The 14,915-nt window shown below is 30.4% G+C and overlaps 6 protein-coding genes across 6 annotated transcripts; 3 read left to right on the top strand and 3 right to left on the bottom strand.

Moving 5' to 3' along the window:
* Window positions 1–51: 51 nt before the first annotated feature.
* Window positions 52–813, bottom strand: BX663DRAFT_504384 (uncharacterized protein). Its single transcript, XM_051526917.1, has 5 exons — window positions 662–813; window positions 491–591; window positions 359–416; window positions 214–300; window positions 52–123 (listed from the first exon to the last, which is right to left on the bottom strand). Exons 1-4 carry the CDS (start codon window positions 771–773, stop codon window positions 218–220), a joined length of 354 nt encoding a protein of 117 aa, XP_051384222.1. The 5' UTR covers window positions 774–813; the 3' UTR covers window positions 52–123; window positions 214–217.
* Window positions 814–2,218: 1,405 nt separating this feature from the next.
* Window positions 2,219–2,901, top strand: BX663DRAFT_485071 (uncharacterized protein; the record flags this gene model as incomplete). The annotated part of the gene is made up of 3 exons (XM_051524585.1): window positions 2,219–2,429; window positions 2,613–2,706; window positions 2,787–2,901. The coding sequence occupies 3 exons, from the start codon at window positions 2,219–2,221 to the stop codon at window positions 2,899–2,901; spliced, it is 420 nt and encodes a 139-aa protein (XP_051384221.1).
* A 3,108-nt stretch (window positions 2,902–6,009) lies between these two features.
* Window positions 6,010–8,865, top strand: BX663DRAFT_550627 (uncharacterized protein; the record flags this gene model as incomplete). The annotated part of the gene is made up of 10 exons (XM_051531228.1): window positions 6,010–6,227; window positions 6,333–6,385; window positions 6,470–6,759; window positions 6,837–6,865; window positions 6,992–7,040; window positions 7,116–7,539; window positions 7,633–7,703; window positions 7,832–8,316; window positions 8,391–8,616; window positions 8,731–8,865. 10 exons carry the CDS (start codon window positions 6,010–6,012, stop codon window positions 8,863–8,865), a joined length of 1,980 nt encoding a protein of 659 aa, XP_051384220.1.
* Window positions 8,866–8,944: 79 nt separating this feature from the next.
* Window positions 8,945–10,779, bottom strand: BX663DRAFT_535730 (Alpha/Beta hydrolase protein). The gene is made up of 2 exons (XM_051530606.1): window positions 10,339–10,779; window positions 8,945–10,262 (listed from the first exon to the last, which is right to left on the bottom strand). The coding sequence occupies exons 1-2, from the start codon at window positions 10,730–10,732 to the stop codon at window positions 9,001–9,003; spliced, it is 1,656 nt and encodes a 551-aa protein (XP_051384219.1). The 5' UTR covers window positions 10,733–10,779; the 3' UTR covers window positions 8,945–9,000.
* Window positions 10,780–10,993: 214 nt separating this feature from the next.
* On the top strand, window positions 10,994–11,989 carry BX663DRAFT_550625 (uncharacterized protein; the record flags this gene model as incomplete). The annotated part of the gene is made up of 6 exons (XM_051531227.1): window positions 10,994–11,014; window positions 11,091–11,162; window positions 11,223–11,350; window positions 11,445–11,562; window positions 11,622–11,712; window positions 11,781–11,989. 6 exons carry the CDS (start codon window positions 10,994–10,996, stop codon window positions 11,987–11,989), a joined length of 639 nt encoding a protein of 212 aa, XP_051384218.1.
* Window positions 11,990–12,069: 80 nt separating this feature from the next.
* On the bottom strand, window positions 12,070–14,913 carry BX663DRAFT_335838 (Lipin/Ned1/Smp2-domain-containing protein). Its single transcript, XM_051522135.1, has 2 exons — window positions 14,815–14,913; window positions 12,070–14,729 (listed from the first exon to the last, which is right to left on the bottom strand). The coding sequence occupies exons 1-2, from the start codon at window positions 14,821–14,823 to the stop codon at window positions 12,150–12,152; spliced, it is 2,589 nt and encodes an 862-aa protein (XP_051384217.1). The 5' UTR covers window positions 14,824–14,913; the 3' UTR covers window positions 12,070–12,149.
* Between the last annotated feature and the right edge of the window lie 2 nt (window positions 14,914–14,915).

Genomic DNA, 14,915 nt, shown 5'->3' with positions numbered 1-14,915 from the left:
ATAGACACAAAATAAACATAATATACATAGTAGCATTTAGACTTCATAAATTAGCGATCATATAGTACTTTTATGATAATAATAATAATAATAATAAACTTATTTACTACATGCACTACAACTCTAGATTTATGCAAAAGTAAAAATAAATAAATAAATAAATAAATAAATAAACAAACATATTATATCAGTACTGTACATGATACAACTTACTTATTTAGTCCCAATCAGGTATAAGAGAAAAGTCATAGCCGGGATACTTATAGTATGCATAATAAGCAATATATAAATGATATGCGCCTGATATAAATATATGAGTTATGTTGAAATAAGCATGTCAAATTATATATTAACTAACCTGGTATAAACATAATACTTCCCAGTACAATAAATGGTGTACCTCTTGCTAACCAGACCTATAATTTAATTTAAGTTTTAAGTTTTAAGTTTTTTTTTTTTTTTTTTTAATATTTAACATTATTCAAATTACCTCTGAAGCAATTGTTCCAATTTTGATTAAAATACCAATTGCTAACAAAATACCACCAGCAACAAATAATAATAAAGCTAATCCAATAGCTTTCCAAGGAACTATATAACATTGTTAAATTCCAAAAATTAGTAAACACATGAATTACAAGCATCATTCTCTAATCTTTACTCGGCGTTTCCGGTGTTTCAAACTGAGCATCTGTAAATCCTGTATCATGTTGTAATTCAACAAATCGTCTTGACTTGGCTTTAGGTTTAAAAGGATTCTGAGGCTTCTTCATCTTGGAAATGTGTTGTATAAAACAAAATATATATGAATGAAGAATTGGATGCTGGATTGATTTTATTTTACTTTTTTTAACAAGTCACAAGCAGCTTTAAAACTCTCTTCCATCCTTCTTCTCCTTTTTAGTCTTTTTAAAATATTTTTTCCTTATTGACTATTGGAATCCGCTGTATACATAAAATAAGCGTAATAATAATAATAATAATAATAAAAAGAACAGATAACTATATAAATGAGTAAAGATATGATACACTAATATTACTACTATACATATTTCGGTGAATGCTACGTATTCTTCATTGCAAGACAAATTATATATCCTAATTATGAAAGATTTGTAATCAGCTATCATTATTTCTTCTTTCCTAATAAAAAATAAAATAAAATCACAGACATATGTGAAAGAAATAACTGTCTTTATGAGAATAAGGGTCTTTTAAAGTGCAAGTATTAGATTTAAAATATGTAACCTGGAAATAAACAGGTAAAAACACCTCCTTATAAAAGGCTGTTACTTTGGTCTCCATTTCTTTTGATTCTAATCACATAGTAGCTTGTACAGAAATTCTACTGGAAAAGAGAAAGAGAGAGAGAGAGGTTTCATCAAGCATATAATAAATTGCCTAAAACTCATACTAAAAGCATGCTTACCCTTTTGTTGTTGATTCAGAAAGAGTTCCCGTAAGTCAATTACTTTTCTTCTTCTTAATTCACTATACAACTGTTTCCATTAAATGATGTATCATTTCACTACATACACACACACACACAAAAAAAAAAAAAAAAAAAAAAAAAGAAGAGGAATAGGAATACGAATAGGACCTCATTATTGCTGAGGGAATTTTTATTTGTTCTTATATAGTCTTTGAATCCTATTTTTTATTCAAAGTCCTTTAAACCATTCTATGATGACAAAAGAAAACCAAAGATATAAGGAATATATATAAATAAAATGATGATATGATAATAATAGTTAAAATACAATGCTTTAATAAACTAAAGCATATAATTGAATTCTAGACAAGGCTAAAAGTAATGTGATTGTTAATTACATAATACTGTATAAGTATCCATTTTCAATGAAAAAGTGGTGTAAAAAGAGTAAATGAGTCCTTTTTTAATTTTTTTTTGCGGGAAGGAGAACAATGTATTTAGAATAGAATAGATGAAGAAATTTGTGGTGTGCGCGTAAAATTTGATTTGACTTAATATTAGAAATCATAAAAGCACTTGCTACTGTCTTCCAGGAAATTACTACCACGAATATTGGAGAAATTACCAAATTTGGTGCTAATCATTCTCACAAAAGTATACTTATTTAAGAAGGAAAAATAGTTATCTAGAACTTTTCAATCCTAACCTTTAACGTCGTCGTTTGATACTTGGTATTCTTGTCCAAGCTTTCCAACAATTTACTGGTATAAAATTCTATCATGTACTATGCTCCTACCATCTTTCAACAAAGTGGTATATCTGAAAATTCTTCTGCCTTCTATTGCTTCTGGTATCGATGGTGTCCTTAATGTCTTGGCCACTATACCTGTTGTTCTTCACAATGGATCGTTTGGGTCGTCGTCTGACAATGATTTCATGGAGCTATCGTCATGGCCTATTCTTATACTTCTTTGTGGTAGAGTGATAAGTGTTACTGGTAAAGTGACGACGGATCCCACTACAGGCAATAAATCGATAGACATGTTAGGCAATATATTCATGTCTCTTATCTCTGTATTGTGACCGTTTATATCTTTGTCGCCGGTTTTGCTTACTCATAGGGCCCTATGGGTTGGGTTTACCCTGCTGAAATCTATCCTCTCAGTTGTATGTGCTAAAGGTGCCTCTATTACGACTGCTGCTAACTGGCTTATGAACTTTGTCATTTCTGAAATCATCCCTGTCATGTTGGCAAGTATTATTTGGGGGGGGAGGTACCTATATTTTTCTTTGGTCGCTGTTATATTACTATGGCTGTTTGTGTCTTTCTTTTCTTTTCTGAAACTAAGGGTAGATTACTGGAAGAAATAAATGCCGTATTTAGCGGTCATATCTTATGTCACAAGAGTAATAACGAAGAAATTTCTAATAATGATAAAAAAAAAGAGATCTCTACTTATGAAGAGTAAAGGACTGAATTTATTTAAACCCATCCTCACTCCCTTTATTTACTTATATACGTACATATACATACATACATACATACACATTAACATATGTATACTATTTATTATCAGGCTTACAATAATATTGCATCATTCATTTAAAAAAAAATAACAACAATAAACAAATTATACTATATAATGTAATCATAAGAATAAGATTTTATATACATGAAAACAATATTTTTTTTTCTTTTAATATTGTATTTTCCTATGAGAAAGAAAAAATGTATCATGATTTTCAAGAAAAGCATTTGTTGGAATTACAATTTTAATAATTTTTTTTTTCTTAAGGAGAGAAGAGACTTTGAAAGACTCCTTGTAATTAATTACTTCATTATCAAGTAATACGTCAGCAGTATAACAGGACATGTACTTACAGGCCCTTGCTTGAGATAATAATCATGTTTGATCAATGTCATTATATAAATGATTATTATGTTAGGTAGTTTGGTTATACCTTTTCTCAAATATAAACTATTGCACAGTATACATTTGTATAGAATCTAATGAATTTACTTTTTCTCTCTCTCCCACCCCCACTTACACTGCATATTGCTCCTCTTCTCTTCTCTTTCATGTAGTAAGAAAGCATTTATTAACATAACAAGCTCGCGAGTTGCTTTCTTTTTATTTTTAAGTTGCATACAATCTTCTAAGAAACTGAACTAAAAAACGAAGAGAATTTAAACTCTATATTTGAAATAGAAAAGAATAATAAACTCTTGCTGTTGGCTTAAAAAAAAAGATTATAAATAGGAGTAGATGAACATGAGGTTTCTCTACTCTCCCACATAAAGGCACTATGTTCTTTATGAAGCATATGTAGCTATTTATAAGTACATGTGTTTTAACTAGTAGCTGCACTTTGGCTTGGACGAAATACATTGATAGTAAAAATATAAATACCGTACAAAACTTACAAAATAAAAACAACGAAAGACTTGACCTGTCAGTTACTTAATCACCATTCATGATAAGTTTAATTATATTTCAATTCTAGAAACTCTTGAATATTGACTGTCGAGTATTTTTTTTTTCTTAAAAAAAAAAAAAAAAAAAAAAAAAAAAAAAAAAAAAAAAAAAAAAAAACTGTATGTTAACTAAATCCTCATTAAACTGCTTAAGATCAAATAGAACCACTAACATGACCAACAAAAATATTTATGTAATAAAAAATAAAGACGCTTCTTCAAATACTTTTAAACTTCAAATTTAATTTTACGATAACCATTGAATAATGGGGCAGCTGCTTATCACAATTGATTCATATTAATGGAAAAAAAAAAGGACTTTAAACAAAGTCTTTTTAACATTTTATTTCCCTCTTATTATTATTTTGCTAATCCTAACAATTTACTGAAAGAAAAAACATTATTTTTTTTTTCAAAGGAAGCTCACTCCAAATACCTCATAAAATTTAATAATGAAATATATGCATTGTCGATGCTGATATGATTTTTGAATATTCGGAACAAATATACTCTAAAACTTGCTTTTTTTTTTCTTTTAATTTTATCAATGTGTCTTGTTATCTATCAATATAATATTTGTAGCGATATTCTAACCTGACCTCAAAGAAGATAGTAGCTGAATCTACAAACAGCAGAATTTACTTTTTAATATTATTTATGGCTAATTCTTACTCTGTGCTAATTTCTAACACATTAAAAATCCTATCATCTTAACCAAATACATACAACATTCTAATACCCGAGAATAAATAAATAATTAAATAAAAGGGGATTCCAATAAGAACAATACGACTTCTTTAAAATAGAGATACTTTTAATGTTCAGCCGTTAGCATTTACTAAAATATTAGTGCCAATTATATAATATGAATTAAAAAAAAAACAAAATTGTTTGTATATCCATTTCAAACCTAATAGTAAAAAAAACAGAAAACATTCTAATCCGAATAAACGGGTTTGTTCCGAGTATTATTTTCTTCTGTCAGACGTTATAAAAAAAAAAAGAATTTGATATTAAAAAGTGGTTCCTAAATCAATAGACAGATAGACAGACAGACACATTTCTTCGCTCTGTCGTAGTCTTGATCTTGGGAAGGACAATCACGATTATGATGATTTCATTCATTTGGAAGACTTTGAAGTAAACTAAATAACCTCATAAAAAAGAATGAAAAAGAATGGGAGCGATAAAAACTGTCGACCTATCATCAGATGATCAAAATGCTGCATTTGTTATGCTTCATCTAAATGAAATAGTGCTCTCATTAATAACTCGAGTATTATTGGCTGGGAAGAGAGAGAGAGGGGGGGGAGGGGAAGTCTTTTACTTTTATTCACTACTAGGGTATTTCTACATGTTAAGCAAACAAATGATTCCCATTTAAACGAAAAAAAGAAAAAATCACACAAACAGTCAAAAAAAATGAAAAAGTCACTATTTTACATTCACTATTGCTACCTAGTAGACAAATATTAGACACTACGAAAGTTTTTCTTTCTTTTTTTCTTAAAAAGGGTAAGCTAAAATTGCTTTTTGTAGCTTTTAGAAACATATTATTTATCAATAAAGACACTGTGAAGTTTAGATCATTTTATTAATTAGATAGATATTATAAATGAATTGAGAATATCTACTGTATTCATGTCTTGAAACGAAGCAAAAAGAAAAAAAAAGTTGTGGCAGAGTGGTTGTAATAGTGCTAAAAAAGTATTTAGTAAACCTCTTATGGGATTTTGGTTGATCCAGATCCACTCTACTGTAAAAAAAAATATATATCCTGAATACTGTTACAAATAAACATGTCTAAATTAATTATTCTATAAAAAAAAATCGTCTGAAAAAAAAAAAATTGTGCAATCTCGTTGTCAATTTTAGAAAAGTTGTACGTGTTGTGCCTTATTTTTTGTGTTATGCAGCGTATTCATTTTTCAAACTCAAATATAAAAAAAAGTTTAATTTATTGCAGCAATATGAAATAAAAGAAGGAGAGAGAAATAAACCACAAATAGTATCATTTAATAAAACTCGTTCTTTCCTTCTTCTTTTTTTTCTCTCTTTCTTCTTTCTTTTAAAAATTATTATTATTAAGGGCAGCGTAACAATGATGACGACAACGACGACGACTGTAAAGCCTACTATCAAACTTCCACCTAGAAATAATAATAACAATAAATCGTGTTCCACTCGTACAAACATGATAGTATCTTCTTATGATTCACAACAAATTACTTTTTCTAATAAACTCTTTTTTGAAGACATGGAAAATGAAATCAAAGATTATGAAATTCATCATTTACTTTCTGATTATTTTCCTTATCAGTAAGTAATAAATAATAATCTTGATTTAAAAAAGGAAATCGATCTCTTATCTTAATAATAATAAAAAAAAAAAAAACGTGATTTTATTTATTTTTTTGTGTATAGAATTAAAAGAGAACGAGGTGGCGGCTATTTAAGCTTCTCGGATTCTGAAATTGGTACGGGAAATGACAAAAAAAAAAAAAAAGATGCATGTAAAATAATACTAACATACGCACACACACACACATACATGCATTTAGCGGAAAGAGTTTATTCTCTCTTTAATGGTTATTTATTCCAAAATCAAAAAATAGTTAAATTTAAATTATCACCAGATGAAAATTTTATTCAAGCAGAAGGACCTATTCTAGAAGCAAAGAATCTACCAAATCATATCAATCATAATATTTTATATGATATCTTTCGTCCTTTTGGGCCCTTAAGTATTTGTAAACCAGTTTTATTAACAGCAGACGAAAAGAAAGGAACTCAACATGCTCTGATTCAATATTTTTCAAAGCAAGACTCTGATAAAGCAATGAATGAAATTGTAATTTATAAAGAGTAAAAAAGTCTTTCTTTTTTTATGGTTATTACTAACATGTCTGTGTTTTTTTTTTAATATAGAATGAAGAAATAGTTGAAGGAAAAAAAATGTAAGAATATGCAATATAGAAAAGGGGAAACGGAGTGATAAAAAAAAAAAAACTAAATATTTTTTTTCCCTTTATTTTCTCTCTTTCTCTTTCTCTTTCTCTCTCTCTTTTTTTTTCGTTTTACAGTCAAATTTGTGCATCCATGATGAACAATACATTTTCTATTCGATACATGGTTAGTAGTAATACAGATATAAAATAAATGGTGTATAATTTGACCTTTTTGTTTTTCTTTCTTACATTTGTGTAGAATCAATCTGTATCTACACCGACTTATGGCACAACAACAACAGAAAACAGCAATGGATATGTTGACTATACTAATCTTTATGTAAAGAATCTTGACCCAACTATCGATAATACAGATCTCTTTAATTTATTTCGTAAATTTGGTCGTATCATTTCAGCTCGTGTCATGACACATCCTCAAACAAATCTATCCAAGGGCTATGGATTTGTCAGTTTTGGGAAACCCGAGGAAGCAGCCTTAGCACTTGAAGAAATGAATGGATATCAATTTCGCACAAAGCCTATGATTGTAGCTTATCATGAGCCTAAAAAGCCTCGTTTAGAAAAATCAACTTCATCCACTACAAATTCTTTTCTTCCTCCTTCACCTACACCTATTTCTTATAATAATGTTCCGTATATCGAATCAAATCATTCTCATGAAGGTACAATATATAATAGCAATAATAATAATTATAATAAAAAAAAGAGTCTCTCTCCTCATAGTATATTTTATATATACATATATACATATTTAGTCATGAATAGTTATGGAATAAATCATATAGAGCCAATGAATGCTATTACAAATAATTCAATACAAAGAAAGGTACAGATTTAACTGTATAATATATATATATATATATATATATATGTGTGTGTGTGTGTGTGTGTGTGTGTATACATATCTGATACATGTATCTAATCAATCTTTATATATATATATATATATATTAGGTTTCCATACCAAATAGCAATAATTCAATTACACCACCTCATAATCCATCCATGACTTCACCTCAATTTGCCCCTCGTCCATCTTTAGCATCCTTAGCTTCAGGAGCAACCATTCAACAAACCCCTCCTCATCCCGTTATCATGGATACTCATGTGCGACGACGAAGAGGATCTATGGAATCTATAAATTCTAACATGACAGAATCAAGCGTTCAACTTCAACGTCATCGAATAACAGAAGCTGTCAAAGTCTGTGGTTCATATGGTAAACAACTACCTGATATTGTTGATATGATCTTGTCCCTGAAACGAAAGGAACGTTCAATTTGTTTATTTAATCCTGATTTCCTTAAAGATAAGATCAATGCAGCTTTAGAAGCCTTAAATATTTGTGAAGATGATGAAGAAATAGAAGAAGAAAAACAAGCAGGACGAGAAAGCGTTGTTACTAAAAGAGATTTAAGCTATAATACGACAAAGCCAAGGTAATATACATACGTACATACATATATGTCTATATGTATATAATATCGTATTTATACTTATTTGTAAAATTTAGAACGTATACAGCTATCGTGAGTCCTCCTACTTCACCTTCCAATAAAAAAACTATAATAGAAAATGTCGTTATACCTCCTCGTACATCCAAAGCGATACCCATTGTTGCACCATTGCCTGATCAAGATAAAAAGGCAGAGATTAAAGCATTGTTAAATTCTTTAGAGGGAAAACCGATACATGAACAAAAACAACTCTTAGGTGATCAATTATTTCCCCTAGTTAAGGTAAAATTTACATGCAAAAAAAAAAAAAAAAAAAAAAAAAAAAAAAAAAAAAAAAAAAATAGTTATAAATCTTTATACTAAGCTTATCTTTTCTCTTCTGTCTCTTTATTATAGGCTACAGGAGTTAAACATGCTCCAAAGATTACTATTCGATTACTAGATACAGTCAATTTAGAGGTATTGGCCAACATCATGTATGATAAAGAATCTTTAATGATTCATGTTAACAAGGCAGCGTTTAATTTATAATGCATCCTTTTTTATTTTTATTATTTTTATTATTATTTTTTTTTTAAACTAATTTATTTGCTTATACTAAATTATCACGTTTTTTTTTTTTTTATTATTATTATTATAATTATTATTATTATCATTATTATTATCCTAAGTATGATTCTGTTGCATATAATAATCACGTGCACGTTCAAGTCCTTCAAAATAACCATTAGGAAGGTGATCATAAATATAAAATGGATACATGCTTTCGATAAATCCAATAAGGTTTTTCTTCTTTTGTTTATGTTGTTGTTGTTTCGTATTATTCATGTGCCGTACTTCTAAGCCACTTACAACGGAATCCATCGTATTGTTGTTATAATTTTCTTTAGAATCAACAACGTTCACCTTAAGATTGGATTCATAACTTGAGGGATAAATTTTAATAGGTTTCGACATCCAGGGCCAAGTGATTTGGACAGCGTGACCGATATGGGAGTAATTAAAGAAATCAGTGGAGGGCGCATAATAACCTACCATAGAATTATCATAACCAACAGGGATATGAGAGACGACATCAGACTGATTAATCAGACGCCAAAAGACAGATGGACGAGATAAGGGCATATTAGTAAAGGAAGCAAAATTAGCGGCAAAGTCATTGTCACCGATGGCGGGGCATCCCATAACGTAAGCATCTCGTAACTGACAGTGCTCACCCAGGTCCTCAGGAGATTTTAATAATCTTGCAAACAAGAGAGAGGCCAAGGCAGCTCCTAATGAATGTCCAGTCACCCATATCTGTACGGGGCCTCGATGAGACAATTCAGAGGCGATATGATTGATTGCCTTTTGAATTGAATAATAAGGATCATGATTCGTACTATCATTATCAGCACTTGTAGAGAATAAACTATCATAAAAGCCCTCATGGGCTGATCCAAAGAGAAAGGTACGAGCGTCTACACGTTGAAGTGTAGCATCTACTAAAAACTCACTATAGTTTGTAGGTGTTGTACCCTTAAAGACGACAATAATAAAGGGCTGTTCATAATTGATAGGCCAATAAAGTCCACAGAAGGGTCCAGCTAATGATTTTAATTCTGTTACACCTGCAAAGTGAAGACCATAAGTACGAGCTATAGTTCGAATCCGATTTTCAGATTCCCAGATAAGACGGTTCATCTCTTGTTCAATGGCTGGAGTATGTTCATTGTCATTCCCAAGTTGAAAGGCTTTGGTGATAAATTCATCTTGTCGCTCATAGATCAAAGCAGATAAAACAGTTAAAGATTGAGCTATTGATATATCAAATGTACGATGACGATCTTCATTATCATCATTATTAGCTGTGTATGGTGTCCCGAGTGTAAGAGAAGTTAATTTTATCAGTTCTTGTGATTCAGTAGAAAATAATAATTGTGGTGCGCCTATTTATCAAATAGATTATTCAGAATAGAATGTATCAAATTATTATTATTATTATTATTATTTTATCTTTATTACCCCAATTAGGTATACTCAATCCTTGACCATAGATTTCGCTTATATGCTTTATAAGTACAGATCCACCCAAGAAATCCATAAAGACTTTTAATCCAATTTCAAAGACAAACAAGACAAAACTAATAAAAGGGTAAAAGGTAAGAAAGGCTATAGTGCTTATTGGTGCAGTAATTATAGACGTCCAATTAAAATAGAACATTAAAAACAAGTTCTTGTAGACACCAACAACATATTTCCAATAGCCACTTGATTGTTGTCGTCTTTTATAAGAGAAAAGTCGATTAATGAAAAAGTTTTGTGATATTTCAGGGCTCTCTTCTACTTGTAGATCGATATGCTTGGTCTTTTGTTTGATTTCTCCAAAATGATAACGGAGACAGTCAGCATCTTCCATTGTAAAAGAAATTATTTTTTTTTTAAAAAAAAAAAAAATGAATAAAGATAAAAGAAGAAAAAGGAAAAAGAAAAGAAAAAGCAGAATAATACGAATATATCATGGCTGCTGTAAAATATATAGGGCTTTAATAAATATATATTTATATCATTCCATAAATGGATAAAGTTAGGTCTTTCAAAAAAGAAAAAAAAAAAGTGTGTGTGTGTGTGTGTGTCCATAGCTTACTTTATTTTTCTTTTCCTCTTCATTTCATCAACAATGTTAGGACCTGATCCAAATGTAATGTTAAATGTATATATTCGGGGACAAATATATATGTATATACTAGAAAGTTTAATTTCTTATAACTTTGTAGAAAGAATTGTTAAAGGATTCCACACGATTAGCTGCTTTTCTTCAAGAAAGCTTATTACTAGGTACTTTACGGGTAATAATCATAAAGTAGACATGTGTTCCTTTTTTTTTTGTTAATCTCTAATCTTGAAAGGGATTTCGACATTTTGAAACAATTCTTCGAGGAAGAGAAGAATTAATTTTATGCGTTTTTACAACCCAAACACCACCGAGAAACTCAGCATTGATGCCAGCTACCATGATTGAAACAATTTATTCCAAGTAAATAATCTACAGTGAAATATATACATATATATGACATACATAACATTTTCGTGTATATATATATATATATATATATATATGTATATATTAGAAATGAATGGAATTCACCAGAGTCAATAAGCTTATTAGACATGGATCTTCAGAAAGAAAAGGATAAAATTGTATTTCTTATTGCTGGTTATGCTAAATATCGATGTCCTTATGTTTGGGTAATTAAACAAAGGTCGTTTTTTTTTTATCATGTGTTGGTGTAATAAATTCTTTCTAGTTGAGATCTCATCAAGATCAACTTTTACGAAATGAAAAAGAAGAAGATAATCCTTTACAATTATCAACAACAATAGATTGGAAAATCAAAAGTATATGAAGAAAAAAAAAAAAAAAAAAAGGCTCTTATGATAGTTAATTGTAAATATGTGTGTCATAGATGTGTCTTTATGGGAAATAGTGGCTGAAATACTATCAATGACAATAAATCCAAAGAACCCATTTGAACTTGATTTTGATTATATTGACAGCTTACCTTTAGAAGAGGCAGTTTTGTTAACAAGTTCTTTATTGTCATTTCTAAAATCAATTTGGATTGAAGCAGAACCTGATATAACATTTATGGATACAGGTAAAGAATCAATGTAATATGTATTCACATCACTAATGCCTATGCATCTGTATAGTTCACAAAGATATTCAAATATTACAATGCAAGCATTTAGATTTTGCTTATGAATATAGCATTAAAATAACAATAAAAAAATAGTGGTTTAAAATGTAATATATTACACAGTATATAAATAAATTATATGAAGGGAATTTTATCTAAATCTAATTCATCAAGTTCAGAATTAAACATATCGTCGTCTTCTTCTTCTTCTTCTTCATTTTCTTTTACTTCTTCTATATTAACTGATTTTTCCTTGTTTTCTCCTTCTGCTACATTTTGCTCCTTTGTCGTATTGACTACTTCAGTCGGCAATTTGGATGATTTCCTTGAAAAGACACCTCCCATGACTTTACTCATAATACCGGAAGATGATCGAGAAGCGATAGGCTGTTGTGTATCAGAAGGTTTATAATCATCAGGTAATGATCTTGGAGAAGCTAGATTAACATCTTCCTCTGTTTCAGTTACGACTGCTTTATTAGACTTTTCAAGTTCAATTATTAAATCAGGTGCACTTGAGGATGTTGATAACTTCTTTGGAGGCTGTTCTGGTACAGTAGATGGTGACTTTTTCTTTTTCTGTAAAGAAGTTGCTGTTGCTGTTGCTATTGCTGTTGTTGTTGTTGTCGTCGTCGTTGCTGTTGAATTAGATGATCTTGAGGTGAAACTACGAAGTAAGCCACGTTTAGGTTCAGGTTCATAAGCTACAACTGATTCCTTTGGAAGACTTGTAGGATCAGGTTTGATAGGCTTAGGCTTAGGTGAGGTAGGTAAAGGACCTTCTTCTTCTAATTCTGGTATATCAATTTCAGGCATCGGAGCCTTCCAGAAATTATAATCACTAAACTCTTCTTGAACCGTTTTATTAATAGGAGGGAAAATTTGATCGACCATATCATTTAGATGAATATAGGATGATTTAAAGCCGGTAAGCAATTCTAGTTTAACATCACCTTGAGAATCAATTGTGAAAATACGAGAGGAAGGAACCTTGACACTTCTATAGGAGATAGCATCTGTAATTCGATTACCAAATCCTGCATAGAAAGGATCACGTCCACCAAACAATCGTTGAATATCACGTAAACAAGCCATCTTAAATACCTCTGGTTTTCTCATGATGACTTCACGATGAAAGGAAGTAAAAAGTCGATCAGGAGACATAATCACAGGACCATCAGGAAGTTGGTAATTATTTTGCAACACTTTTCTTAAATAGTCTCTTGTATAATCTGCTTGACCGATAGCACGACTTGTGAGGTATATAAAATGATAACCATTGTTGGCTATATCTGTATAAAGTTGTGCTACACCAGGATGCGTCCAATCCTTACCAATCATCGTCATTAAATGTCCCATTGTATCTGACTTGGTAATCGTACCATCAATATCTGAAATGACAACATGAATATCATAATCCCAATAAAATACTTTAGCAGCGCATGTAGCTGTCCCTTGGTAGGCTGAAGTGACAGAAAAAGTAATGGTGTTCACACCTTTTTTCAAATTTAAATTTTTAAGTTGATCTGAAGTTAGACGAAGTGTTTTAGCATAGTTTTTACGTTTCTTAAAGAAGGGTGTATCCTCATCATCATCATTATGATCTGGAGACCAGCCTACAGAAGTTGTTTTAGTTGTTGTTGTAAAAGTCGTCTGTTCACTGTATTCTTCTTTATCTGATTTGGTTTCTTCTGTCTCAGGTATGATGGTAGAAGAAGTTACTAACGGTATTTCTTCATCAAGTTTTAATTTTCCTACTGCAGGTCCAGAATCAGCTAAAGAAGATCGACTTAACCATTGACGCCAGCCAGGACCATATGAATAAGTATCTCTACTATCTGTTACTTTATTAGTATTATTTGTATCCTTATCCTCCAAGGGCTTTTTAAAGACTAATAGCGAAGTGAAAAGAGGGTTATTTCGTGCAGCTGCAAAATAATGCTGGTTATAACGAAAGACGAGTCGTGGGTCATTTAAGATACTTGGGTTATGTACAAATGCATCATAACTAATTTGTTGTTTATTAAATAGTTCTGAATTTCCTTTTTCATCATAACCAAAAGCTGAAAAACCACAAAGACTCATTTCAATGCGATAAGTTCGGCCTACTTCTAATTGAACTGTCTCTTCTTGGTTAGCATGTGACTGTCCCCATCCCCATGATTTCTTCTCATCATCATCATTATTATTTATAGAAGAGGAAGAATTTTGTTCTTCTGATTTTGTATTATGATCGTCATTTTCTTTTACTTTATTTTCATCCTCCTTTTGCTGTTCAGTTTTATAGCCTGCAATATCTAAAAGTATAGATTCCTTATCATTTTCTGTATCTCCATTAGTTGCTGATGTAGATGATGATGACGACGTTACATTATTGGTCCCATCTATATCTTCAATAAGAGTATGTGTCACGTCCATCCATAGAGCATGAATATCGCCATTTACAGGTCTTACAATGAATCTCTCTTTGGCAAGTGTCGTCGTCGTAATTGCATCTGGTGCAACACGCTCAAGCATAGCCGAGCCATCTTCCATTGTATATAGATTATTTTTTGTTAATTGATGATGATATGGGTCTATCTTTGTAACTACTTTATCCATCTGTTCTTCAATAATCATCTTTGGTGATTGCAATTCTGCTGGTACGCTATTTCTTTTACTCTGTCTATTCTTGCTTTCTTTGTCATCTTCTTCATCATCATCATCAAATGTATCCTTTTTATCATGTTCAGTAACTGTTTGTGAGCCTAAGACAAATCACATTCATTATATCATTTATTTAATTAAATCAATCGCTTACCTTTTTCATCCTTTTTTTCACTAATATCAAGAAATGGAGGCTCCTTTAAAAGTAGTAGTATGTGGTCAATATAACTGTAAAAAAAAGTAAAATAAAAAATA

The sequence above is a fragment of the Cokeromyces recurvatus genome, assembly GCF_025118155.1.
Source record: "Cokeromyces recurvatus strain NRRL 2243 chromosome Unknown BX663scaffold_8, whole genome shotgun sequence".
Taxonomy (NCBI): domain Eukaryota; kingdom Fungi; phylum Mucoromycota; class Mucoromycetes; order Mucorales; family Mucoraceae; genus Cokeromyces; species Cokeromyces recurvatus.
Note: the sequence above shows the minus strand (reverse complement) of the source record. Positions and strands in the feature narration are given on the sequence as shown.